The sequence below is a fragment of the Pelmatolapia mariae genome, linkage group LG20 (assembly GCF_036321145.2).
Source record: "Pelmatolapia mariae isolate MD_Pm_ZW linkage group LG20, Pm_UMD_F_2, whole genome shotgun sequence".
Taxonomy (NCBI): Eukaryota; Metazoa; Chordata; class Actinopteri; order Cichliformes; family Cichlidae; genus Pelmatolapia; species Pelmatolapia mariae.
In genome coordinates this window covers 23,400,259-23,415,867 of record NC_086244.1, presented here as the reverse complement: position 1 = coordinate 23,415,867, position 15,609 = coordinate 23,400,259, and the positions used below count along the sequence as shown (strand labels likewise).

General features: G+C 42.9%; 1 protein-coding gene across 1 annotated transcript; it reads right to left on the bottom strand.

Annotated features, from left to right (window-relative positions):
- Nucleotides 1-7,268: 7,268 nt before the first annotated feature.
- mafba (MAF bZIP transcription factor Ba) lies at nt 7,269-11,076 on the bottom strand. The gene has a single exon (XM_063464292.1). It carries the CDS (start codon nt 10,633-10,635, stop codon nt 9,409-9,411), a length of 1,227 nt encoding a protein of 408 aa, XP_063320362.1. The 5' UTR covers nt 10,636-11,076; the 3' UTR covers nt 7,269-9,408.
- Between the last annotated feature and the right edge of the window lie 4,533 nt (nt 11,077-15,609).

Genomic DNA, 15,609 nt, shown 5'->3' with positions numbered 1-15,609 from the left:
ACCTGGAAACTGTAGAAGCTTGTGAATGTAAGCTTAACCTTTCTGATTCTTTTAGGTCTCTGCAACTATCTGTAGAAAGCCAACTTCAATCAAATGAGCAAGTTGCAACCTGTTAATGTGCCAAAACAAGGACAAATATATATCAGTGTGCACCCTATTATAGTTTTCATATTTAATTATAACCCTGGTTATTAAGGATTATTATTTGTAGTTCAGCATAAAGATGAGCCTGAATTTGGTCCAAATGCCTCCAGGTTCTGTTGGCATTGTGCCAGGCTGCAGACCTGAACTTCCTTCATACTTGATGTTATTAACAGCTCTGTCTAAAAAAACTGCCAGTATCATGCTCCTCGTGACATTTAGAGATATCATCACACCCTGACATGTTAATAGAAGCATTGTTTTTTTTCCTTTTGTTGTTCTGTTGCTTCCAAGAAAGATATCCATCATTCATGAACATTCGGCTTTATTATGTTAGAAGTGATTAGAGCATGCCTAACCCTCTTAGGGATTACTGGATTGAATCTTTGCCAGGAAATGTGCCACACACTGGCACAATATTGCCAGGATCCCTCAGTTAGGAAATATACATGTTTCTTCTGTTGTTACTCTGATTACACCCTCTGCATAAATATGGAATATAGTTTCATTGCTTTTGTGTCCCTTTTTGTGTTGTTTAATGGGGGATGGGATGTCAGTCGGCTGCTTCCAGGGGAAAGGTTTCCTGTCTTTGCCAAGGTATGCCCTCCTCCCTGTCTCTCATGTGGAGCAAGGCTCTATACTTGCTTGTAAATAGTGAGATAAGTGTGGTTTACCCGTCGCCGGGGTGTAAGGTGCACTCAGCACCGCCCTGACTTGTCTGTGCCAAAGCCCAATAGGGGTGTAATTACCTGAGACTGGGTCAGCACTTTATCCAGGGTAAAAATACCTGCCTACTTATAGAAGGGGAGTAGAGAGGGAAGCCTATCTTCACACATTCAGCCAAATGCCCCCTTAGTATTGGGGAAATACTCTGGTAGTCTCTCTGCTTCTTCCTTTAGAGGAGTTATATAGCATTAATTACGCAATATCACAGGGACTTCTGAAGTTGCCTTTCATAGTTGCAGCAGATTGCCCTACAGAGCAGTGAGACACATCCAATATTCCACTCTACCTCTAACTGCAACCGACTTTCAGCCCAGTACCTTTCCACATTCACTGAATTCCCCTACTCCGCCCCTTTCACACCACATCTGTCTCTCTGCCCTCCGAGTCAAGGACAGAGAGGGCCAAGCAGACATGGAGAGGACAGCTCTGCACCAATCAGGAGACACAGAGAGCTTGTGTCAATTAAATGGTATGTGCTTATGCCGCAAATCACAGACACATGTTCCTTCTCCCCTCCCACCCTGTGGCTGTTGCCTCTCTTCTCCACCACCTAATGCAGCGTAATCATCCTCATTACCTAATGAGACCCTACTGTACACACAAAGCCTCCCCCCGCCCCCTTCCCCCAAACACATATGTATAAAGAGCAGCCACATGCTCATGAAAAACACTATAGACTGTTATAGCAATGCGATAAACAACGCTCTGAACACCTACCACACTGTCAACAGAGTAGCTCTCAGTGCCACAACATTGTAAAGCCTCTAATGCCACAGTAATACTATTGTAGTGTGTATTATCAACAGGACAGTGAGCACTGAATTAGGCTGGCAGCTGGGGAGGGGAGAAACCCCTCATTAGCTCCCTTCAATGTATCTACTTCCCCTAATCGCTTACAATAACATAATCTCTTTAAAAGTGCTGCAGCTTAAGTCCAATCTGCCTAAAACCTGACACGTGATTGAGGTCAATCCGGAGTAAACCCTCAACTGTGGGGTCCCAAGAACTTCCACCCAGTATAAGCTACAGTACTCTATGAGCAGGTATGCATTTATTGCCGGCACCGTGCAGAATATTACATAGTTGTAATGCTTCACAGTGATTCAGACATGTCGCTCCACAGCTGTCTTCATACATACCCTCAGCGAGACAGAGCACAGCCGGCCGCTTTCTTCTGTGCATGATCCCAGTGCAGTTTGTATCCTTCTCACAGCCTCCGTTCTCTCTAACCCTAGTAGAGGAGACCCATTATGCCCTTTTTTTTTTTTTTTTGATGTTTTTCCATAGTGTCTCTTGCCTGCAAACCACTTACAGATGTTGGCAGCGGGGAGCGTTGTGGCAACTCCAAACGAGGAAATCTAAATAGAGATCAGGCTGTAAAATAAAAAAGAAGGCCAAGCGAAAGAGAAAACAAGGGTAAAAGCAAGAAAGCAAATGCGAGAATGAGGTGAATGGGTTAGAGAGAAAGTAGAAGGCATTAGTGTGGAATTAGTAAAGACAGAAAGAAAAATAGTTACTGGGCAAGTATGAAATGTGATTTTATTTTTAATGACTGGTTTCTGTAGAGCTTTGACAGTTTGCCCTGGTTTGCATCTTTGCAAACATCTTTATTTCCCACACAACAGACAAGCAGAGGTAGTAACAAACACAAAGCTGTGGCACAATGGTGGTATACTTACAGAGCAGGACTAGGTTAGGATAGAAATATTGCCAAAAAAGGCAGCTACTGTAACAGGAAACATACACTTTCAACAAACTACTACAGCCTCTCAGTAGCTGATAATTATACCCTTAAAATTCTATATGGTTCAAAACCACAGCTTCATATTCACCTTTCCAGTTGCTGCTCCCTTGGCAGGTTTTTACATTAAATAGTGTTTTATAACATATATAAATAACCAGTACCAGCTGGAATTTACCGGTGCATACTGGAAAATAGGTTGGCTGGGCTCAAATAGGCTTGGTTTGATCTGTGGGGGCGGCTCCATGTTACCTCCCTCCACCTGTTTTACAGGAAGTAGGCTTGTCCCGGTGGATCGGAGAGGAAATGTGCTGAAATGCTACATCCTGCTCACAGCTTTGGGTCACAGTTCAGTATCGCTAGTTCTCGTTACGTCCAGACACCTGCTAGAGAGAAAGAGAACACAGAGAGAGAGGCAGAAGTGGCAGCGCGTGTGCAGCCATGCCACTCCCCCGAACAGTGATTGTAAAAATGAGTGACCTGTCTCTCCCGTCTCGCTTCTCGCCCTCATCCCCCCTCCCCACCACCGCCTGCACTTTATTTATTAATGGATCCATTCAATTATTTACCTCACATCTTGGGGCGACAACAGGCCAGAGCGCAGTACATAAGGTGGAGATGATACAGTCGACATGCACAACACACAGACACAGAGCTTGTTCTCTGCAGAATTAGCTGACTGCTACCCATTTCTCAAAGGATTTGTTTTTGATTTTTTTCTTTTGCTTGTTCTATTGATTGGTAGAAATCAGTTTCCTGGGGCCCAAGATGATGTTTTTAAATAGCTTATTTTGTCTAATCACTGGTTTAAAACTCAGTAATCAGTATTGTGAATAATCAGTATTTAAGCACAAAAAAAGTTTTATACTTATGTGTTTTGTATTTTACTAATATGCTCAAATAAGTGGCATGTACGACTTACGTAGAGGAGCTTGAATGCTTCCTCCACCAGTGCTTTTCAGCCAGCAGCACTTAAACAGCAGCAAGTTCCTTTTACATGACCTGGTGACATGCGGTCTGTATACCTTTAAAAGTTACTACAGCATCCTGTTTGCAGTAGAGGTTGATGGTCAAACGTATCATTGACTGCTCTGTGTCTGCTCTTATCTTCTCCCTCTGGCCTTATCCCCGCAGTGGCCAGACATGGATCAATCCCACCCGGAATTGGGTTTCACATCCCGGAAGCAGAGATGTACACATGGGTCACTTTCATCGACTCACTGCGGCCATGGCTATAGGTATCCATCATACAGACCATTGACTGGTTGTGACCATGAAGGTACAAATTCATCACAACGAGAGAGTGTGGTTGACGAGGTCAGTGGAAAAAAGTAGCTCTTTCCCATCTACAGTCAGGTGAAAATTGAGCCTTTTGACGTATTATCATTTAAGTTGGTGTAATAACAGCGTGAATGTGGAAGTATTTGGAAAGCCCATATTTTGTGTCAAGTGTCTGTCATATGTGTAATTTAGCTTATTTCTATGTGTCTGTGTGTGCATGTGCTGGATCACATGATATAAGGAAATATATTTATACTACCTGCACCAATCTGTGTGATATCTACCAGAGGAATGATGTAATGTGTGTGTATGTTATTATTTAAGAATGTGCATCCGTGTGTGTTTTTGTGTTTGCGTGCATGATGCGTAACATGCTGAAGATAAATAACAGATGCTGTGACGCTGTCACTATCTGAACTCCAGACTTGGCTGGCCTCGTCCGAGGACTGAAGGGGGAGTAGATGAAGGGAAGGATGACGAGGGAGATGAGGGAGAGATGAGGAGAAGATGCTGAAGACTGATTGCCACTGACTCGCGTCCAGTGTACTGATGTAACTGGGAGATCCCCTCAGCATATTTGGGAAGAAAGCAAACATTTCCAGTGCCAAGAAGAATCTGACAACACTCAACGCTAAAGAGGAAAGCAGAAAATAGAGAGATGAAACAACATGTTTCTTTCATCTTCTATTCTCAATGTGTTTGTATTGGTAGGTAAATACTAACACATCCAAAAACAGTCTCAGTAACTGGTTAATGCTCTTTTGCGTGTGTGTATGTGTGTGTGTGTGTGTGTGCGTGTCCCTTGAAAATAGCCTGCTGTAATTTCCCAGGAAATCACTGTGATTTAGAGTAGCAGCAAAGTAACTTCCAATTACAGTGAATGGACTGCTAGTGTGGAAGTGGGCTAGACTGCTTGTGCACATGTGTGTCTCTGTGTGTGAGCAATATATCTGAATGGGATTTATTCCACATTTAAATTAATGAACATGATAATACATACAAAGCTCAAGCTATGCTGGTGGTAATTAAAAATAACTAAATGTGGTTCTCTCAGTTGAGCAGTGTGTGGTAAAATTAGCACAAAAAAAAGATCCCCTCTTTTTTTCCCTAAATGATGAAAGATGCAAATGAGTTCATGGTTTGAGTTCAAGTCTGCATAGAGGAAGCAGCAGTGAGCACACACTCTTCAGAGGCTCTAAAATGCGTGCAGCTGGGTTGAGGCTAATGCTTGGAGAGCTTATAAAAGGAGCTGACCTGCTGAAGCTGACTGGAGCATAAAAATGTTGTGAGGTCCAGGCGATGAACAGAAGCATGCCATGATTGAGGCTGCTGTCCCGGACTGCTTGATGCTGCCGCTGCGGATACAAAGAGCTGAAGGTGGAGGCTGGCAGAGCGGACTGAATGCAGATAGGATCTCTGTGGGGGGGCATGAATGTGTGATTGGAGACTAAAATCATTACAGTACACCAGGTCCCTGTGTCCTTGGCTCTTCCGCTGAGCTGAGGTTGATGCTGATGCGCTCTCGTAGTTACAACCTCTGCCTTTTTTGCTCATATTTTTTTATCCTTTCCCCAATTTATCATCACACATTTCTGTGAAATACACACAGTCCCCAATGAAAGACGCTCTTCTTCGCAAAATTTTAAATCACTCTCTGCAGACAAGAATATGACAAAAGGTTCCCTTTGAGATGTTATCGCTGCAGCTTGTTAATAATGCACATAAAATGCAGTCAAGAATCATGTGACCTGTGGTAGCGCAGCAAAAATAGTGTAATAATGCACTCAGGTTTTCAGATTTTTAGACATAAATCAGATTGCCGTAATATTTTTTAGGATCAGCTTTTTTCATGCCGTCCAATATTGATGCGTTGCTTTTCAGAGGTTTATCATACATGTGGCGGAAATAGAATTTAAGCCTCTGCGATGAAATTGGTAGACTTCGTCATGTATTTGATATTAATGCTGGATTATTTCCCTCTGTGTGTCTCAGCGAGCGCTTCCAGACTCTTTCCCCTTTTCTTTTCCATGCATCCAGCTGAGTTTCATGCACATCTTGAGTGCTGAAGTCATAATATGATTCTTTACATAACCTGTTTAGATCTGACTCACTCATGAAGTGATGTTTATGAAAAATCTGAAGAAAAGAATTGGGATAAAGATAAGCCTAATCACTTGTTTTTGTTATGTTCAATTAAAATCACATATTAAGGGCCTCTTTCTCCTGGTTGACCCCAGTTGCACTCATGCCCCCAGGCTGCTGGTGGCTGTCCAAAGAGAGAGAGGGAGAGAGAGGGGAGAATGTAAACTAGACTTGCCTTCCTTGAGTCTCATTGGTTGATTCCTTCCTAGCGGTTTTGTCCTTGAGAATGTGCAGACATGGGGCAGATAATGTTCTGACACCAGAAACTCTAGACCGGGACCAGATCAACACTTACTCCCTTCTTCTTCTACTTCTCTGCTTCTATCATCGTACTGTCAGGACATGCACATTGAAGAGCGACAGTGCTTTTGATATGTATATATACTGCGTCTAAAAATCACGAGTGTGTTTTCATTTATTTAGTTTGTTTTAAGGCAAATCAACAAAATACCAGAATTGTATATTTTGCTCAAGTGTTTGCATGCAGCAATAATCAGAAGTGAAGACAGTCTTCCGAGGCATCGCAAGTGTGTTGACACATGGCAATAATAAATTCCATTACCGTTAACCGTAAAAATATCACACCCGCAGGCGCACACGGGATTATTTTGAAACTGAGGCCTGGCTCCGCGCGTTAGGCTACAGGGTCGGACTTTTTTTTTTTTTTTTTAAGATTCAAATTGTGTAAGAACCAGTTAGATTTAGCCTTTAAGTGTATTCAAAGCCATGCACGGCGAAAATGAAAATTATTGTAACACTTAATGTAAATTTGAGGTTTTCATCTCTTCTCCGGTATATTGCAAGGTCAAAGATCTCCTTTTACGGCGCGGGGTTTCTGCAGAAGTCAGCATGCCAGCAGAGCAGCGTGTATAGGAATCTCCCTGCAGCGGCACATAAACTGCCATACCCGGTGATCTAATCACTGCAGGCCAGTGGGCTTTAATCCAAAGTTTGCACTTTGTTTTTACGTCTGAAAATAAAAATGAAGGCAAAGTGCAAATGAAACGGAAACTGCTTGATTAGTGCAAATTAGCTCTTAAAGGGAAAAAATAATTTTAAATGTTTTTCAGGGCATTAGCAAACTTTTTAAAGATTCATATGGTTACTGTCGTTACACTGCGTGGCAGCTTTAATTACCGCTAGTATGCTGTTGTTTATATGACAGAATGATTTTGTCACAGATCCTTAAATGTGAAAACGAAAAAAATAATAAAGTCTGAGAGGTAATTATTGCCATTTCAATGACTTTAATAAGCAAAATAGGAAACAATTTCTTCCAAAAAACAACAAAAAGAGACAAAACAGAAACCAGCCTGAATGGAACAGTTCAAATTTAAGTGTTACTATTATTTATATAAACAGGATTGAAAGTTGATCCCCATCATCGCCAAGTACATGAAATTTGTGAAAACAAAACAACAACCCGCTGCTGCAGTTTCAGTTCGATTTCAACACAGTTGAATCAGTAACAAACCAAAGATTGTTAAATGCATGACTTTTCAACAACAGTTTCAATGCAAGCACCATGCTTTAATCGATATGATCTGACAGTTTAATTTAAATCATTAAAATAAAAACTTTTAACTATGCATCTGGCCAGCAGAACCAGAATCATCAAATAATAATAAAACAAAGAAAAAAAGTATTACATAACATACACATTGTTTTCATTTTGAGACTTTGCACAACCTGGATCCCCTTTTTTTACTGACCGGCAGAAAAAAATCAGGAAAAACATAGAACATTAATATTCAAACTTTCTATCAAAAACATTCGTGTTATCTAAATCGTAACTGCGAATTTTCTAAATATTGCGTAAAATATAAATGATCAACATCTGGTCGAATGGAGTTGGGGGGGCTACAGGTGGCTGCCAATTATGATGAGAAATATTTGGACTTGTTTGGTTCTAATTTGTTTAGAAATGCAGATAACACCTCCCCCCCCCCCCCACTGAATATGTGCCATAAAAGCTACACTGAGTGTGAAAATAGCAGAGTGTTAATACACGCGGTATCCAGCCTTCGGTGCAATGGAGTATAAACTTTGCGTAATCTGGTTTGAATAATATCGTGGTCACATGCTTGTCTCCTCTGCCTCACACAACATGCGTCCTAAATACTACTCTTAAAAGTTCGCACTGAGGCCTGCCTTTAATATTATTGCAGTATTACATCATAGTATGTCTTTCCTGGAGGGGGGTCTGCACAAAATTCAAAATGAAAAACTCGCAAATCATTATCCAAAAAAGTGCACTTGACACAGTTTTGCTGTATTTAAATGCAACTGGGAAAACAAATGCACTCCTCTTTCAAACAATACCCAACACGATAAAAAAAATCATAACAAATGAAATAAAAACACAACACACAGAAAGAAGTACAAACCAGCCTCCTCAATCTTGTTGTGCAGTTTTCGCGGTTGCATAATATTTACAAGCCCCCCCAAAAAGAAAAAGAAGCCCACACCATGATACTGCACCGCCAGTCCTGCTGTTCTGTCCCCGCTGCATTTCTCTAACCCCCCCCCCCCACCCCCACCCCCAAAAAGCGCAGATCAACAACATGCTCTTAATATACACGAGAAGATGAAGGTACAAAATAGAAATTATTACCGTACATGTCCAGCATGCAGGATTAATATTTAATGCAGATTTTTTTTGTTTTGTTTTCAATATATATTCGAATATAACCAAGCAGGCAATAAATCAATGAGATGTTGCATAAAATGTCCCCTCCCGTGACGGGTTAGTAGACGGAAGATAAATTTGCATAAAGTGGTGTCCCGTTTTTTTATTTACTTTTTTTTTTTTTTTTTTTAGATTTATTTGTTAATTTTTTCTTCAGATTTCGGGTCCACTTGTCGAATGTGAGTCTCGTGAGTTGCAGGCTGTGAGATCGGGCCTGCTTGTTGGTTCATAAGAATGTCAGCAAAAATACAACTGCCTTGACGCCGTCCCACACTACTTACAGGTGATTTAAAAAGCTGGAGCCTCAAATGAGAGACAAACGAACAAACAAAAAAAGTTCATCAGTCGCTCCTCTTCTTTGAAGAAGAAAAACAAAAGTCTCTTCACTACAAGCAACTAATCTACAAAGATGCTGCGACTGATCGGACACTCTACATTGCTCTTTGTATCTCAGTTGACACGTGGATGGTGAGATGATTATATATGAGAATACTATCTGATGGATTATTCGTCTAATATGAATATAATTGTTACCGTTATTAATATAATCAAACAGTATGGGAGGTGTGGATTATTATCGTTTGCTCATCAGCAAAGTCAGTCAGAAAGTAAAGGTGTCGGGGGGTAGTGGAGTGGGGGTTGTTTGTTGAGTAAGTTGGAGGGTTCACAAGAAAAAGGCTATGGCAACTCACATGAAAAACTCTGGTGATGAAGGGTTGTCACTGGTTGAGCCAGCCTCGCGGAACCCGTTATTGGCCCCCGACCCCGTCAGTTTCTCACACTTGAGTTTGTAGGCGTCCCTCTCCCTCGCCAGCCGGGTGATCTCCGCCTTCAGCTGCTCCACCTGGTTCATCAGCTGCGTCTTCTCGTTCTCCAGCACGTGCTTCTGCTGCACCCGCTTGAACCGGCAGGACTGAGCGTAGCCCCGGTTCTTCAGGGTCCTCCTCTTCTGCTTGAGGCGGATCACCTCGTCCTTGCTGAAGCCCCGTAGGTGTCTGTTGAGCTCCCTCACCGACATGGATACGAGCTGGTCGTCGGAGAAACGGTCCTCCACGTTGAGTCCGCCCCCGGAGCTGTGGTGCGCCCCTGACTGGCTCAGGTGGCCGTGCGGATGGTGGTGATGATGGTGGCGGTGATGGTGCAGCGGCTGGTGGGACTCTGGGGACACCGGAGATGGGCTGTCGGGGTCTTGGCTGTGGTGATGATGATGCTGGCTATGTGGGTGGCTGTGTCCGCCCGGGTGCCCGGAAAGTTCCTCGGCGTGGTGCGGGATGCCCCCCGCATAGGGGTGATGATGCTGCTGGCTGTGGCCGTGATGGCTGTGGTGGTGATGCGGGCCCCTGTAGCCCTCGAAAGCGCCTTGCTGCTGCAGCTGCTGTTGGACATGCGGAGGCGGAGGGTGGCCGTGAGCTGTCGCTCCAATCAGGGCCTCCACTGCGTCCTCCGGGGTCAGGCTTAACGTCTGCGGGTCTATCTGCTGGTGGTACCCGTTGTTCGGCATCCAGTACAGCTCCTCCAGGTGGTTTTTCTGCTCTGTGGGGCTGAAGCTGGGCGACGAGGGCACCGAGCTGCAGGGTGTACTGATAGGGGTGGAAGACACAGAGCCTTGGGGTTGGAGACGGTTACACTGGCGCACCCCGTTGCGATCCAGCCCGGCCAGGCCTTCCTTCTTCACGTCAAACTTCATCAGGTCAAAATCGTTCACATATTCCAGAGCCAGAGGGCTGCTGGGCAGCTCCGGCCCCATGCTCAGCTCTGCGCTCATGTTGTTGTCGCGACTCTTTTGCAGATATGCAAAAGTGTTGGCGAGCGTCGCAAAAACTGACTTATTAATCAGCGTCTCTTCTCTCCTTTCTTGTTTCATGCAATAGTTCTTTTGGCTCCTCCACCGCTGTGCACTGACTTGCTGTAGCATGAAACAGCGTGTGGTTGGTGGAAAAAAAGGAAAAAAAGAAAAAAAAAAGTCGTGGAGGAAAACTTTCAGACTAATGCTCTGCACACGGTTTGCGTCATATAGCCTACTTCTGCTGGGATAATCTGGCAGAGAGACCAGGCGGGAGGTAGAAAGCTGTGCGTCTCAGTGCAAAAGTAAAACCCGAGTCCCTTCAGCAGAAGTGCATTTACAAGAAAAAAACATAAATAATAATAATAAAAGAAATACCACGTTAATTCGCTGAGACGGGCACCAGTCCTCGTTGCAATTTCTTGGTTGTAAGTCCCTTTTTTCCCCAGGAAAATAAAAGGAGCGAGTAAGCGGTGTAAATAGGGCGTCTGATTTTCGCTGAGAAGCAGCTTTTCCAGCTCTGCACCGCAGAGATTTAAAGGCTCGCCTCTCTCACTCTCTCCACTCTCTGGTATCCAGCAGACTGCGCTTGAAGCCAGCCTTGCGCTTTATACTAATATCGCCTGGTGACGTCGAGCTCGGTAGCACTCGGTTCTCCAATGGGAACAGGACTTTGCGCTCAAACAGAGGAAGAGAAGGAGGAGAGGGACGAAGGAGAGGAGGGCGCTCGATCCAGTCTTGACAGCTACAGTCAGCTGACCGACTTCCCTAAAAGCAGAAGAACGGTGGAAAGTGGCGGAGTGAAATGCCTTCGATGTAAGGCGCTGCTCCTCGTATTCAGTCGTGTCACAATTCCCGGTCTCAAATGAGACAAACGTGAAAGAGTTGCCACTTTATGGCCCAACACTCTTAGAATGACACCAAACGCTGAATTTCAGGCAGATTTCTGAGGTAGTCCTAACAGTTGTTCCAGATGTTTCCAGATGCACAATACAAATTGGACTTACCACAGGCACTGCTCCTGCATTATAGTTCAAGACACAACTTCATTTGTCTTGAAAATGAGATCAAGAAGAACCATTTTCTTATGTTGTCTTGTTTATTTGCTGCATGTCTATAACTTTCAAAAACTCAAAAGATAACCAGTCACATACAAGCCTGTATTACGCAGCATGGTGATAACACAAGGTTAGAACACAGTTTCTAAGCGACCTTAAAAGTTAAATCGTGACTATTTTTCTGCCACACACAATTTCACACACAGGCGCTTTACTGTATAATAACTATATTAAGGCTGTAGCTACAAATACGTCATTTTAATGTTCATTGTTGCGAAGAACCATAATAAAGTCTCAAGGTTTACATGTAGATCTGCTTCTCACTGGACAATACTGCTGCACTTAAACGTATGGATTTTTTTTAATCCCAATTTATTGTTTAAACAAATAAAAAAAACATACCACTGCAGTATTCTATATAATGAAATTCGTGGATTAAATATCTTTCTGTTTGGTAAAAGGAAAGTTGACTTTGTTCAGACTCTGTTACTCGCACATCAGGCTGCTTTTGGCTCGCACCGTTTGTCTTACTCCGGGCAGTATCAAAACAGGGGATTCGCCAGAAAACAGGCTCAAGGCTGCCCCTGCGTGGGCAACGCACGAACCGACGAAGCTGTGGATGACGCTTCTGCTATACATTTCCCTTTAATTTGCGTTTGGATCGTCATCTCCGCGCTAATTGCTCCTTTCAAAGGTCACATCATGCAATTATGACTGACAACAATTCATTTCTGTCACGCGAGTCTCTGACAAGCTCGCTGTCACGCGTGTATTTTTAACACTCTCACTTTCTAACAGGTAGTTTGGCCAAAATAGGGTCAGATCTTCCCTGGATGTATGCAAGCGTCATTGATCTGGTCTTTATTTTAATTGTCTGCTAAAAACAGAGAAAGAAAGGAGGGGGGAAAAGGGAGTGTGAGCAAATGTCTCGCTTCCCTGCAAAAAGAAACTGCTTGTAAATGAGTCCGTTTGTAGGATCGATTGGATTATCATTTCGTTTCCACCTCATATCCACGGTTGAGCACAGCCGCGACCGTAGCGTATTGATCAGACTGAATGTAAGAGGAGGCTGCCAAAGATGAGATCCGATAATGAAGGGCTTATTTGTTTAGTTTAAATTCTTAATCAGTTTTCAGCTGTAGCAGTGTATCAATAGATGAACTGTGAATCAAACTTCTGTCATAAATCACCCTCATATTTAACAACCCATAATAACACGATGTGATGTAGTTTATGTTTGTTTTATTATGTCTTTGAAAATAGCCTTGGACTTAAGGCTAAGAGTTAAATTGATATAGTCCCCAGAAGAACTGATGATAAAAGAGGAAGCTTTTAGCCAAACACGCGAATTCTTCTTCTTCTTCTTCTTCTTCTTCTTCTTCTTATTATTATTATTATCAGTCATCACAGGCTTATGTCTTTATTATTTTGGACAAAAGGCACATTCTAATAACGGGATGTATTGATCCAAGAAAAATGCACTTTACAGCGACTCTGGATCCTGTTTATTCCTTTTTTTTTTTTTTTTTTTTAGCTTTTATCGAGCGATAATGCACAATTATCCGGAATCTTTATAACATCTCAAGCCAACTCACACGCTACCCACTTTTTATTTTCAGGCTCAAAGCGCCTGATAACCACATACTGCTGCAGTCAACTTCAAATTCTAGGCATTCCCTTTCCCGAGCACAAGATATAAAAACATACAGGTAGTATTCCAGTTACAATCGTGCTCTGTTAATTCCCTGCACCTGCAGGCGAGCTTCTAAATCCTGAGCTCCAACTTGAACAGCGCCCTGAGCGAGTCGTGCCATGCCGAGCACAGCCGACTTAAAACTTCTTCCCAGCGAGGCCGACCCGGCGGCAGCCCCATTAGGTTGTAATGCTCTCAAATATAACCCGAGTCCACCGTCTAATAGATCCAGGCAGGCCTGGCGGCGGCTTTCCCCCTTCGGTAATAACGGGCTGTAATGGAGAGACGAGATGTAAAAAAGCGTCCATGTCAGCAGCATATCGGTGGTTAATGATCTATTAAGTGATCCGTGTGCTTATGGACAGCGAAAAAAAAAGTGTTGATGCTTGCTTATTCTCCCCTAATGAGAGTCCCATCCTACGGATTTTAGGAATGAATAACAGAAATAAAATCACCTTTAAAATGTTACATTTAACAGTTGACGCATGGAGGCTGCAGAGGCTGCACAGCTTCCCACAGCTCACATCTCACACCTGCAGCAGGCCCGCTGGTTTCACACAGGAGGCCTGTGGTCTGTCCATAGGAAGATACATGATTCGCCTCACAAATATGGATTTCTATTCTACTTCAGGACCTATCCATGCATGCGCATCTGCGCTCCGGTGGCCAGGCTGCACTGCCAAAACCCGTTGGATCTCAACTCAAACCCGATCTGTATGGAAAGACAGAGTGATTATAAGGAACACATTTTTTCCCCTTTCTTTTAGAATCAGAATCAGCTTCTCTGTTGAACTCTAAGGTAAATATTTGGTTTTATTTGAGTATATTTTTGCTATCTGGCGCGCGTAAACTTTAACGGTTTGCTCGAAAGTTGCTGGAAGTGTTACAGAAAAAAAGGGAGGTAGCCGAGCTGGAAGGCCCGCGACGGGGAGGGTGAGGGATGGAGATGGGGAGACGGTGCTTTCGGAAGTGCTGCTTTGATGCGTTTTGATGCAGGAGGAAGAAAAGAGACACGCAGAGCAGACGTGCAGACCCGGCTCCAGCCTCTGAAACACGCCTTCATTGCGCAGTAACTGATTTAAAATGTTTTCTTTGAGATGTAATATACGCAAATGTAAAACAAACTTAGTAGCTTTTTGTCAATGCAACAATCACCCCGCGATTAATTTAAGTTGTATTTTTGTAGTTTTGCAGAATCAATATCAGAAAAAGAGTCGCTGTGAGTTTGACAAGAATGCATGTTCGTTTTTGTGCAACGAATTAACTGATTCATGATTAATTATCAATATTTTATAGCTGAAACATTTGAAATGCACTTCATCACTAAAAGTGCATAATGTATTTAACAGGCGGAATCGCAGTATAAACAGGTGTTCCCATCATTAACGTGATGGGTTTCGGCGTAAAATAGTAATAACACCAGCAAATCCGTCTCTAAAATTTAAGTTCGATTATACACTCAGTCGTCCTTTTTGCATCAGTAATCTACATCTTCCGTTTACAAGGTGAGAGTTACTCAGGCATTCTTGTTTACTCCAGACTGATCGATTATCTCCGTGAAAACATGTATTATTAAGACGTGTCGTCTATGTAAACAGGCAGAGGCCAGCCTCTGAAGAAGAGTAACATTCCCATCAGGGATAATTGACTGAAGAGACTTTCGGGGAAACGGCAAGAGGTGAGATAAGTGCAAATTCATGCAGTCTCATTAATATGAAAAAGTATCGATTTAACGGTGGACATCAAATGTTGTCTTTAAAAGTCCACCCTGTGTGCCGTCTTCCTCGTGTGTAAGCCCGCGTTTTACGGTCATAATTCTTCGGCAGTATTATCACAACGCTTGCACTCTCGCTATTTGCACGTTAAAAGGGTAGTTGTGTTTGCGAGGGAAATTAAGGTTTATTTCTTGTGACAGGGCGCCTCTGGTGGCGCATTTACTCATTGCTAATAGTTTGACGTGTATCATCAGTGACATGCAGTCTCTTTTTGGCACTAACCCCATGCAGACAGCTCCAACTTCAAAACTGAAGTTATTTGCTTTGCTTTTTTGGATATGGCAGAGCAACAGAGAGGATATAAAAATATGATGGGGAGGCCAAGACATAATTGTAGGCCTTTTCTGAGATTAGATGTCTCTGATTGACATGTAGTAAATATAACAACAAATAAATGTCAGTATGCACTGTACTGGCTTAATCCCAGAAGAAAAAGAACAATAAATCTGCCTTTTGCTGTGGTCATTTCATTAATGTAAATTGCAATGCTATGTACAATAGTTTGGCTTCCTTCCAGTTGGCTTATTGCTGAGGCGTATGCATGATATTGGGTTTTGTCATAAACTGGTGGCTGTGTGAC